Genomic DNA, 12,993 nt, shown 5'->3' on the forward strand with positions numbered 1-12,993 from the left:
GGTCAATCCTTGTCAGAGAATACCAGTACAAAGAATGAATGTTATATATTTATTTAGCCTACAGAACAGGCATTTGGGTTTTAAAAGATAGCAATTTCTTTTTTCATGTCACTGTCTGGTGTATACCCCACAAAAGATGTTTATGTGGCATTCATTATACTACGGTATTCCATGTTGCACTATGTCACAAAAAGAGCAAGCCAGGCTATTGATTGAAATCAAGCCTTTGTCCAATAGTTAATAAGAAACTTCAACAAATAACAAAGACCAACCAAAGACCTTTTAGCCTATCAGTCAGGTCCATTGAAAAAACATGGCCAATCAAGAAAGTTAGGCCTATTTATTTATTTATTTTTTATTCTTCAAAACAAAGTGTCAATCATTAACATATAACACAAAAAATATACAACATTCAAGAACACATAAGTTAAAATATTAGAATGAATTCAAATACTATGAAATTTATATTTAAAAATGAAAAAAAAAACAACAAAATGTACAACTATGAATATCGCAATATTGTAAATGATATAGTTATTCATTTGAAATGATGCTGGTTTTATTTTTTTTGCTATTTGTGGGAGCTTAGCGTAGGTGGTATTATTTTCTTTTATATATTATGATGTATTATTGTATTATTTGTATTCATTAGAATGAATTCAAATACTATGAAATTTATATTTAAAAATGAAAAAAAAAACAACAACAAAATGTACAACTATGAATATCGCAATATTGTAAATGATATAGTTGTTCATTTGAAATGATGCTGGTTTTATTTTTTTTGCTATTTGTGGGAGCTTAGCGTAGGTGGTATTATTTTCTTTTATATATTATGATGTATTGTATTCTGTTTTGCTTTTGTCAGAGAAATATATTTTGCCTAAATGACCGTAATCTCATGAAAAGTTAATAGAGCTATGTTATTATAGTAAGTAATGTTTAATAAAATTCTAGGAAAGGAGTACCCAATTGCTAGAATCTAGAAAACAAGAGACATCTCAAAGATGCAATTTGCAAAATCTGTGAGTATATGTGTAAGACTGCAATAATCCTTAAAACATATTTCTAGTAGTCCTATGAAAACAAAATTGAATATCACATTTTGAACATTGTTCTATTGCGAGTGTGAACAACAAGGGAATCAATAAAAAATATAGGAGATAAAGATAATACAGAGAATATATATTAAGTGTTTTTTGTTTTTTTTTCTGAAGAAGGCAATGCTTATTATTTTAAAGCTAGTGTAAAAAAAAACATTAAAAACTTACATCAAGATCTGTCAATTTCTCACCCGTCAGGTTATGGAATGCATGACTTGACAAATCCAAATCTACAAATTTGCATAAAAATGTAAAAAAAATTAATTAATTAATGGAATCTTTGGAAATTGTAGCAAAAATCATTATTTAGCCCTATTTCTACTGTCAAAAAATTTAGAAATGATTAAATGATATTGTTGCACATTTCAAAAATATATATAGGCCTATATACACTGTATAATATTGTGCACTTGAAAATATGGTTAATTGGCATTCTTTTAGTAGAAACATGGCTAATAAGATACATATTGCTCATATTATATTATAAATTTTAATCATTAATGATGATTCCAGTAAATTGTATAAATTATTGGCAAAATAATCTTGAATACTGGTAGTTTAATTGGCCCTGTAACCCTATGGTTAAAAATCTATTTTAAATGAATATTTTGATGTTCAAGCAATTCCCTTTTTCTTTTAATGTTTGGGTTGTTGGTTTGTTTTTTGGGCCAATGGGTCTTCCTGGCGACATGAGAGGTGTTTCGGGTCTTCATCTGCCGCATTCTAGTGGTTTTAAAAACAGAACACTAATGTTATCTCCACAATTATTTTTGTAAAGGCAACATAGCCTTAAAGTTGTTATAATTTATGCTTTTTTTTATTACTTACTATACAATATTTGTTAATGTTTTTTAATTTTGTTATCTGTAGCAATAAACCATCAATAATAATGTGTGTCAATAAATTAATACAGTAAATTTTTATTAACTTCTCTTTCTCTTTCTAGTTTTCCAGGTGGTCAGATTGAGGGCAGCATTGCTGTTTTAAACACATTGTTAGAAAAAGTTAATGGCACCAGTAATGTGGTAAGAAACATAATTCTAGTGGCATATGTAAGGGGTTTGTGAGCAGATGCAAAAAAAAAAAAAAAAAAAAAAAGCTGGCACCTCCCCCAGTTTCCCCTCTCCCAACCCCCCACTAAAAATGTCTGAAGCAAACAAATCATGATCAAGTAGTTAAAAATCACCTATCACCATATTTTGCAACCTACAGTAGTTCCCCCACTTTCGGTGCCCCTCCGAGACCCACTGCACGGTCTAAGATAAATCAGAACGGTAGTAAAATCATTCATCCACAATATAGCATACATTGACATGTAACCTGTTATCCATCACCTTAATAGAGGTTCGAAATCTTCGACAGAGCCACAACGTGGTCAGAGAGGAAATTTTTCCCTATCGGACAAATCATGGAACCCCTGTTGTCCAACACCACTATAAATAATAATTCGTAGATCCAACCAACTGCTGTTCTATTACTGTCTAAAAAAAATAAATTTTTACCATCTTATAAACCATATAACCTTAAATCTCTCCCTCTTGACACTCACCAGGGCCAAGTCAGACCTTTGGTTTGGATCACTCTGTCAAATTGGTTTGCCCCTTTGGCAAATTTTTAAAGCCACCACTGACCCCAAGAGTGTGAATCTGGGTGAAAAGCTCTTGGTGCATTCTTGGATGGATTCATACTAACTTGTTGCAATCAATCATTTGTCTCGATTAGTTAATTTTTGAGGATAACACAATATGGTACTCTATTTTTCATAATGAATATTTCAATTATAAATTGATAACTATTACAATTATTCTAGCTGCAAAGTAGGTACAGTACTAGTAAAAGACACTGTGACAAGTACAAAAAAAATATTTCAAGAATATTGCAAAAAGACCTACTTGTTTCCGTCATGGTTGCATGAGCTCGGTCCTTTCTTTATGTGCCTAACAGAGAGACATTTGGCCTAAACCTGAAATTTGGTTACGAAAGCAGACACGCAATAACAAGCTACAACAAATCCTCCATTATGATATATGAACAACCGAAGGCGTAAAAAAAAACTCAACATATACGAGTATGATGATTCACCATAGCCGATGTACTGTAGGCTCAACTATTTTATATAGAAACTGAAAACAATTTCAAATTTATATATGCCAGGACAATAGATTGTGTTTGTGTTTTTTGACAAATTATCCTACAATGGTATTCCATTCTCTTCTTTAGTATTTCTTTTTTTTGCAAATACAAAGCATTGGCATCCCACAACAAGCTTACAACCCACAAGAATTATTAACTACTTCAAACCCAAGGTATAGCATCCCAAGTGAACAGCAGTTGTACAATTGGTGACAGTAAACTTTTTATACAGAAGAATAAAAGAGTTAAGCCATCAAGGTTAGTTTAAAATCCAATACACACAAACCAGGACAAATCAATGTTTATATAATGAGTAGCATCCACTGAACTACATAAAGTGTGGCATGGCCATTGTATGTAGCCTGAGCATTGGAGTCAAGATTCTTGCAGTCCTAAAGTACCTTGTTCAATCCATTGTTGCTCTCTTTGTGTCACTGTCATATTCAATAAATCAGACCTTTTGTTAAGCTAGCCAAGGCAGCCTATACCTAGGGTTGTATCATGGTTGTATCATGGCAAAGGCCTATATATAAGAAATCAAGTTGCCGAAGAAATAAACCCACATTCATTTGTACATAGTCAACTTTAACTCAGATTTCACAATCATGAACAACGCCGTTCAAATATTAGAGGCACCAGTGGGAGGCCCCAGGAAGCCGTAGGGCAGGCCGCCGGGGGGCCGTAGGGCAGGCCGCAGGGGGCCGTAGGGCAGGCCGCCAGGGGGCCGTAGGGCCTGTCTCTTATACACATCTAGATGTGTATAAGAGACAGAGATAATACAGAGAATATATATTAAGTGTTTTTTGTTTTTTTTTCTGAAGAAGGCAATGCTTATTATTTTAAAGCTAGTGTAAAAAAAAACATTAAAAACTTACATCAAGATCTGTCAATTTCTCACCCGTCAGGTTATGGAATGCATGACTTGACAAATCCAAATCTAGCCTGGACGCACGGCCTGGACCCTGTCTAGGTCATTGGATCAAAAATTTTTTAAATAATAATTTGCCTATCCAAATAACATTATTTTTACTGCCAATCCCTAATATTGTGGTCTAAAAGCATATTTTGGACCTACTAAGCCATAAAAACTTTCCCTGTGAACCCTACAAAGGAGTTTTTATTCTGGGCCGTTGACAAAGGCTTCGTTGGCCCCTTGGCTCAGACCCCACCGTCGGACATGTCGGACCCCCTGTTGTCACATTTCTGGCACCACTGCCGAGTTCCAGCTGTGACTAAATCAAGTCTTAGGTAGTTCAGCTTAAGACAGCGACAGCTATTAACCAATTGATAAATTTAAAATTAGACATTCTTGTGGTTTGGAAAGTTTAAATTTCCCAACAGCCATTAAAAAATACATAGCGCCTAGACGCAAGGTGCTACAATACGGTAGATTATAGATACTATTATTCTTAAATACCTTACTAAACTCAATATTGTTTTGTGCGTTAAATGCACCGATAATACTATAGATGTATTCTTGGCAGTATATCATGTGTTTACAAAAAGTTTGTTTTAGTGGGGAAAGTACAGTATGTTAACTTGGCAATTTAGACCATACTGTAGGCTGACTTTAAAAATTGGACATTCACTAGAGATAGACTTCCGGGGGTTTTGGCCTTCAGGCCAGACAATGTGACATATGCTTTTAGGGAGATGAAAACTTAAAGGAAGGGTATGTTTAAGGAAGAAACATAACATACAAACACAAATAATAGGGACATGACCAAAGTGAAATTTTAACAAAATCCTACCATAATTATGACTGGATTTCAAAACCTCAAAAGTGAGCACCTGTAACTCCAATGTCTAAAATACTTTGCACCTACTTACAGCCTCCTTGACTTTGCCAGCTATGCAGTTGATACATGGAGGTATTATATCTAACAGCAGAGTTTGACATTTAACGCCTAGATAGACGTTTTGAATAGCCCACCTCTGTGTTACGAACAACTAAAGACGATCGCTTTACGGTTACTTGCATGAAGTACCATTTGGAAAAATCAGAACTGTTCACTTGTTGCAAAGAATTTAGGTAATGAAGTGTGAATGAACTCCCTAATTGAGGTTTTATTGTAAACCACTTCTGGAAATGTTAATCTACTGAAAACAAACACAGAAAAGGGTGTACAGTAATACAGTACTATAGGTAGGGGTTCAAGTCCATGCCACTGTAAACTGGTCTGTACCCATCCTAGTCTATATCCAAATTTCAACCCTAATTTCCTTTCCGATTAGGCCTACAATAAACCCTAATCTATCAAGTGAGATGGTATTTAAAAATGGCAGATTACGGACTACACCTTGAAACCCAATTTGATGAAATCCAGATTGCCAACTCATTAATTCCAAATCCCAATAAAATGCCAAAAAATTGCCGAAAACCACTGTTTTGAATCAAGCTCTATAGAGATAACAAAAACACTTTACTGCTGTATCTAGATCCTGTTTCTGGTGTAGCCTTTCATCCATGTCCACTAATTAAAAACTATTAAAATCTACTTTTCTCCTTTGTCTTGAACACATTAAGAAGTTGTTCATAATCAATTAATTCATCAAAATAGGGCCTCCAGCGCAAATGCTGTTTTATGGAACTAGAAATATCCCACACCCATAATTCTCCTTGCTAGGTTATGTTATTAACCATAGAATCAGAATAAAATACAATTAAATTATCACCAAAAAAAAGAAACCTAATCCTTGTAGAGCCATAAACAGAACCTCTAATAACACAAAAGATTATATTTCTCAGCATTTTTCAGGCAGCCAATCCCCACCCTTCATGTTTAACACATTACTATCAGTTCCCCAACCTATTGCTCTATTCTCAAAAATTCGCCCTCCTCCTGTATTTGAGGAAATAAACATATTATTATAATTTGAGAGGTTGTGCTAGGGATGTATTAATGTAAATGAGTGGATTCTAATTTATTAGGAGATTATCTAATATTGTTTGCTATTGTTTCTATGTGTGTATTATTACATTTCAGTAGATCCAATAGGAGATGTCCTATACTATAATATAGGCTAATATTTTCAAATATGATTAACATTAAATATCAACCTATTTTAAATGTGTTTTTTCCCATTTTTATTGTATTATATTATTAATAATTAATGTTGTTTATTGAACCTTTTTAGTCTTTGTATGTATATGATAATAATAAAAAGAGAAGTTTAGAATTTGTAAATAAGATTAATGTTTATTATGTAATGTAATGTTTTTGCAATTTGTGCTTTTCTGTGACTATTTTTTAAACTTTTGTATTGTTATGCTTGTTATTACAGTAGGTGAACCAACAGGATTGCCTTTTGGTTTGTTGTGAGGTATTTTATACCAACTAAATAAATTTTATTTTATTTTTTTATTTTTTTATATTTTATATTAATAAATCTTACCGTAATTGTAGTAAACTTCATCTTCATTGTACCCCTCTTCATTGATTGGAAACATGAAGTGATGGGGACTTAAGCTTTCACCAAAAGATGGAGTACTTGGGCAGGTGAAAGAAGACAATGGCAGAGAAAACCTTCTACGATCCAAATCTCTCACAGACATCTTTGACTTCTCAACAGACTGTCTGTGGTGACGACGCCCTGAATCAGACAAGCTCGTCTTTTCTTGATCACGTGGAAACCAGTTGAATGTTGGGCTTGGTGGACAGGTTTGGCTGTTTCTGATAGGGTATTTGGATGTAGGGATGTTAACAGCATATGGTGGAGTGTAGTCGATACCTTCTAATGGTTTCCTAGGGGTTGATGTACTTGAGGAATTAGGTGTCTCTCTAGTAGTTTGACTTAAGTTGAATTTTAAGGTTGATGGTCTGGCTTTGGTGCTCTTAATCTGAGTATTCATATTTGAACTCAGCTTGTCTAAAGGAGCACCTTCTGACAGAAAAGATACGTTTGAGAGGTTGTCAATGTTGCTGATACTTGAAAGAGACTGCCCTCTATTGCTGGTTCTTAACAACTCATTCCCATTTTCTTTGGCTGCTTGTGTTGCCACGTCCTTTAATCCTGCGCTTTCAGTAGTGCTAGTTCTTAACAATCCCTTCCCATTTTTTTTGGCTGGCTGTGTTGCCACGTCCTCTAATCCTGTGCTTTCAGTAGTGCTAGTTCTTAACAATCCCTTCCCATTTTCTTCGGCTGGGTGTGTTGCCATGTCCTCTAATCCTGCGCTTTCAGTAGTGCTAGTTCTTAACAATCCCTTCCCATTTTCTTTGGCTGGCTGTGTTGCCACGTCCTCTAATCCTGTGCTTTCAGTAGTGCTAGTTCTTAACAATCCTTTCCCATTTTCTTTGGCTGGTTGTGTTGCCATGTCCTCTATTCCTGTGCTTTCAGTAGATTTTAACTGCAGGTAAGTGATATCTTTTGGAGATGAAGCACTTATTTTTGAACTCTCAGAATCTTCCTCTAGGTTTATCTGCATTTCCAATTCCTCAAATTCTCTGTTTTCATCTGAAGAACCTGTTCCAACTTCAACTGAAGAACTTTCAGCCACTACTTGAACATCTGGTTTTTTATATTTGATATCACTACTCTGGTGAATGTTATCTTCCCTTTTCGTCTGCTGGAGATCACTGGTATTTGTTAAGGATGTTGTTCCAGTATTTCTCCACATCCTCCTTTTCACAGTTGGACAATTATCTGAAGTAAACAAAATAAAAAATAACAATCACTAAACCTTATATTATATTGAATAAAGTAAAACAATACACACTTTATACAAATTATCTTAGCATTGACATAAATCCAACAGCAATTTAGATTTATTTTGTAAAAAGCCTCCTAAATATCTAACTCAGAACATTTGGGGCACATACAGTATCTGATATCCTACCAACGGGATATTTTTATCTATTTATAATGACAATAACAACACATTCTACACTGTGTAGTAGCCATTACAGAAGTGAATTGTTTATTAAACTCTAGAGGGCAGCATGACTGCTTTCACACATTACAGTATCTGACATGCTAATATTCTAGGCAGGTTCACTATCATTATTTAGTTTAAGAAAATGGCACTTTCAGGTTTTAAAAATGCTTTTTAATCGACTTTATGATGCAATTAATTTGACATCCTATAATACAAGAAAATTGAAATAGCACACCATTCAGATTATCAGATGTGTTTCAATCCCTAGAGTCACCTTTATAGAAGTGTATCAATGGTTGCAATGTTAGACTCACAACATGTGAAAGTAAAATTTTCACATACAGTTTCCATTAACACTCCTTTACCCCTTTCTCTTCTGTGTACTCAAATTCAACAAATATAACCATATCTCAAACCAGGTAGGAACTTATAGGACTTTTAAGCATTTTACTTACCACTGACAGGCTCTTTTTCAGTCTCTTCTTTCTTGGATGATGGCAAATTGGAATGGTTTGGCATGTCATTTTGATCCGATATTTCAAATTGTTCACAAGCTTGTTGTTCATTCTCCCTCACTTTGCTACTATCAGCATCCTCACATTCTACTTTTGTTTGATATAACTTATCGCTTTTGTCACTTATCTTCAAGAACTGATTTTCTTTACAGGTTTCTTGTAGCAAATTATCATCGCATCGTTGATGATTTTCTAAATCAGAAAGGATAATCTTTGGATTGAAATTATTTTCCAAGTTATTGAATGAATTTGACTCTTCAACTTCTAGTGCATCTTCTTTGTCAATACCTGACTCTGAAGGTTTGATAGACGCTTCAGATAATATATCCTGTCTTATCATCTGGCTTTCCTTAGCAATTTCACTCCACATACTATCAAAATCTACATCTTCAGCTTCACTAAGGTTTTGCAAATCATCACTATGTGACTGAACAACTTTACACAGTAATTCAGCATCATTCTCACCTGATTCCTGCTGATATAAATCATTGGCACTAGTTTTTTCGATTATAATTGATTCAACTGTAGAGTTTTTAACATTATCAGATACATCATTAGGATATGTAAACATTACGTTTTGTGGAAAATGTGTTTTCCTGAGCTCTTCATCATCTGTGACTGTTAATTTCTCTTCACTATCCGAATGCACTTTATCTTTGTCTGACATCACTATATCTAGAGATTCCATCTGAACACCTTTCTGTTCTTCAACTTTTACTGATGGAGGTCTGATAACTGGTTTTACAATTCTACATGATGGAGATATTTGCCCAGGCTTCAATTTTGTAAATCCAATTGACGGGTGATTTGAAGAATTTCTTTTACTTTGTGGTGCACTCAATATCTTTGATCCTGTTGAACTAGCTCTTTTAACATTCTGCTTTCCTGTCTGAGGTACTGCTAATTTTGGTACAGTTGTTGCTGAAGAAAGAGGTCTTGCATTTACAACCTTCACATTTCTACTTGTAGAAGGTTTAATGCATTGTTGATTACTCTTCTGACCTGATGTATGTGGTGTTGGCAATGTCCTTGGTAACTTTGTTGAAGCTTGAGAAGGTGCTCTCAGTTTCAATATTTTAGGTGATGGTTTTGGAATGGCTTTGTGTTGCAAATTTCCTGAATTTGATGGATAGGTGAGAGATCTTTTTAATGGTTCCTTTATAATACCTTCCTCTGCTTTTTGAATAGCCATTGAAGGAACAACTTTCCTTATCCTACTGCTAGCACTTTGTTGTTCAATACTGGCCTTGATCTTTGTAATAATTACATCTTCATCTTTTTTCACTTTAGTATTAACTGTAGATGAGTATCCAAAAGTTTTTCCTGGGGAAGCAGATTTTACATTTGCTATTATAGAACTTGATGACTCTAGGCTTGAAGTGATTTTTGTAGGTTTACTGGTAACAGATACATTTGAAGCTGTAAATCTGGATGAATTACCAAGGTCAACTTTACTGTACACCCCAAGCCTGGATGTTTCATTGTCTGGCAAATGACTTTTTGGAACTGCATACTTTTTTGACATTTTATTGCTTTTATCAGATTCTTCTCTTGTGTCTTCAACTCCACTAATCTTGTTGTCTAGTTTATGTGCTTTTGAGGTAGTAACATTTTGATTACATTCAATTTGCTTTTTTCTTTCCAATAACCTTGCAACAACATCCATTACTTCCTCTTGTCTTTGTCCTTCGTTTCCTGGAAATGCATCTTTTTCACTATTTGCTATGACCTCCTTGGCTCTATTAATTTCTTCCTTACATCCACTGTCAGCTGTACTTTGTAAATTATCATGCAATGCGAAGATAGTTGGACCAACATGAGATTTTGTTTCAGATATACATTTTTCAGATATCTTCCCTGGTTCCTGAGACAATAAACCAGTATTAGGGGTACTTTTGTCATTTGAAATGCAAGATGATGCAGTATGCTGAGATTTAGTAGACCGTTTTTGTAATACACTCGGTCGTTTATCTGATGCTGATTGATATTTTAAAACTTTCGTAGATGGTGATGTAGCCCTTGTAAATGAACGTGGTTTTAATTGAGATATTCCAGAGGTTTCATACATAGACAATTTTGAAGCATTTTCTTGCTTCTTCCTCTGTGTTCTTGATGAAAGGGGTAACTTTGACACCTGAGGTGGCCTTGATGTAATTGGTAACTTTGATGCTGCTGTTAAGGATACAGTCTTCTTTGATGAAGATTTTGGCATCTGTAAGGTTCGTTGTTTTGGAATTTGTTGCTCTTCTGGAAACCCAGAATATTTTAGTTTTCCTGCTGATGATGAGTTTGACTCTATAGATGCCTTAAATAGATCATCAGATTTTGATTTAGGTTTCTTTATTGATCTTGGTTGTTGAATGATTTTTCTTGGAGTACTAGATGGAGTTGACATAGAAGGTGTATCAGATGTATATTTCATGATTGCCTTTGGGGTTTTCAATTTTGATCGCAGGTTTCCAGATGTGTTTGAGTTTGTTGGAATCTTTGATGTCACTGGACCATTTTGAACTCGATCACTTTCAGATATAAATGGGGCACCAGGCGTTTTTAGGCTGTTTTTCCCTAGAGAAAAAATATGAAATTAATAGTTATTATATATTATTCAAATGAAATTATCAGTTTTGAAAGGAAATATAATTTTACCTGTTCCTAAAAGCATTAAAATTCAGTTTGACCTACATTCTTTGTAATATATTTATTTTATTCACTCCGATCATAAATTAAAAGATAACTCTTCTGTGCAGTCAAAATGTAAGCACCCAGAGTTCTTTACTTTTGTGATTGGTAATAGACGTGATACATGCAAGATAACAACTTTGAATAAACCACAGAATACCAATTCACTTTCTCCATGTATATTTTTTTACCTGCTACCAATTTTTCAGGTGTCTTTACACCTCTGGGTTCTTGGATCGCTGAGATATTTGATGCCTTCGTGATTGGCATCATTGAATGATCATCCAGTTTGACTGCAGTTTGTGGAACCTTCTGGAAGTCACTATTTTTCTGAATACTTCCACCATCTGTCAAAAAATAAGGAAAATTTTATTTACGAACTAATTATCACCACACGAGTCCTCTTAGGCAAAATGAAATAAATTTAGTTTCATGTCTGGGATTTCAAATTATTTTTTGGTGAGGGCATATCCTATATACTAATGGTAAACAGGATGGTAAACAGTAAAAATAGTTTTAGGTTTTTTTAATCAAAAAAGTAAAGTGAATCTTTGTAGTGTATTTCTGCCATTTATGTTCCACCTTTTCTTAGGCTTGACATCATCCTTTCAGATATCGGTAGTCATTATTTTTATTGTCCATGGAAAAATGAATGTATTTTTGAAAAATAGCAAATAGTGGGGATGTGAAACGTATTTGGCCTTATGCTAATCTAATATACTGTGCTGTCTTGACTATGGTTCAATACATGGTCAGGCATTGTTCTTTAATACATTACCATACCCTAAAATATACTTGACAGAACCGCCTCTATGGGTGTAATATGCAGTGCAAATTTTATCTGCTTGTTTTAAATGAGCAACACAATAGGGTTTAATTAAATTCTTGAATTTTTTTCTCAATTTCTTTGGTGACAGAAAAAGATACCCCTTTTAGTACACTGCCAAGGTGAGAATAAGCCTGTGTTAATTTCCGAATGCATTTCCATTTACATCAAACGAAAAAGTCTTGGTTGATTACGAATTGCTCCCATTTCACTCAGGCAATGAACGCGGGTTCAAATACCACCCCCAATTTTTGTTGCGATGGTGTCCAGAGTTTTGCAGTGTAAAAGGGGTATAATATACCTCTAAAACAAACAACTATACAATTTCTTCAAAGATTCCAATTCAGATATTTATTAAAATTACAGCCATGGTCTATCCTGGATTTTCTACTCTGGGTTTGCCCTGGATACCTAAGCCCCGTTCATATCCAACTATGGCGAGATAATTTTAGTGGATGAGCTAAAGTTTGAGTATGACTGCTCAAGTATGGCGAGATGAAGGCCACAACTCGACTAAGCCCGTCGAGTAAATTTATGTCGACTAACTTCTTAATCCAGCCTAAAGCCAGTAAACAATTAAACAGCGGGTGGCCACAGGTCACAAATACACCAATCAAATTGAAGCAAAGTGACCTTCCATGCTTCCATACAATCATAAACACCATTCAGAATTGACGCACTCTCCCTGATCCGTGTACTGTACTTTAATTTCAACAAGTCTTATTTTGCAAATGATGGCCGAAAAGTCAGTAAAGAAACACCATCTCTGGACGTATGCGCAGGAATGTGATTTAATAGATATCTGGAGGGAGCCAGAAATCGCCGAAAAAGTTGAAGATAAATTGTACCGTCAGAAGGCTG

The 12,993-nt window shown here is 34.5% G+C and overlaps 1 protein-coding gene across 1 annotated transcript in view; it reads right to left on the minus strand.

Annotated features, from left to right (window-relative positions):
• Positions 1-4,099: 4,099 nt before the first annotated feature.
• The window catches only part of LOC117118902, a 10,880-nt gene continuing 1,986 nt past the window's right edge, over positions 4,100-12,993 (minus strand). The window contains exons 2-5 of the mRNA XM_033263632.1: positions 11,498-11,653; positions 8,568-11,192; positions 6,633-7,880; positions 4,100-4,173 (exon numbers count right to left, since the gene is read on the minus strand). Of these exons, the coding sequence (XP_033119523.1) occupies positions 4,100-4,173; positions 6,633-7,880; positions 8,568-11,192; positions 11,498-11,653 (4,103 nt within the window). The remainder of the gene's footprint in view (positions 4,174-6,632; positions 7,881-8,567; positions 11,193-11,497; positions 11,654-12,993) is intronic.

The sequence above is a fragment of the Anneissia japonica genome, unplaced genomic scaffold (assembly GCF_011630105.1).
Source record: "Anneissia japonica isolate Jap-2015-1 unplaced genomic scaffold, ASM1163010v1 scaffold288197_len338424_cov179, whole genome shotgun sequence".
Classification (NCBI taxonomy): Eukaryota; Metazoa; Echinodermata; class Crinoidea; order Comatulida; family Comatulidae; genus Anneissia; species Anneissia japonica.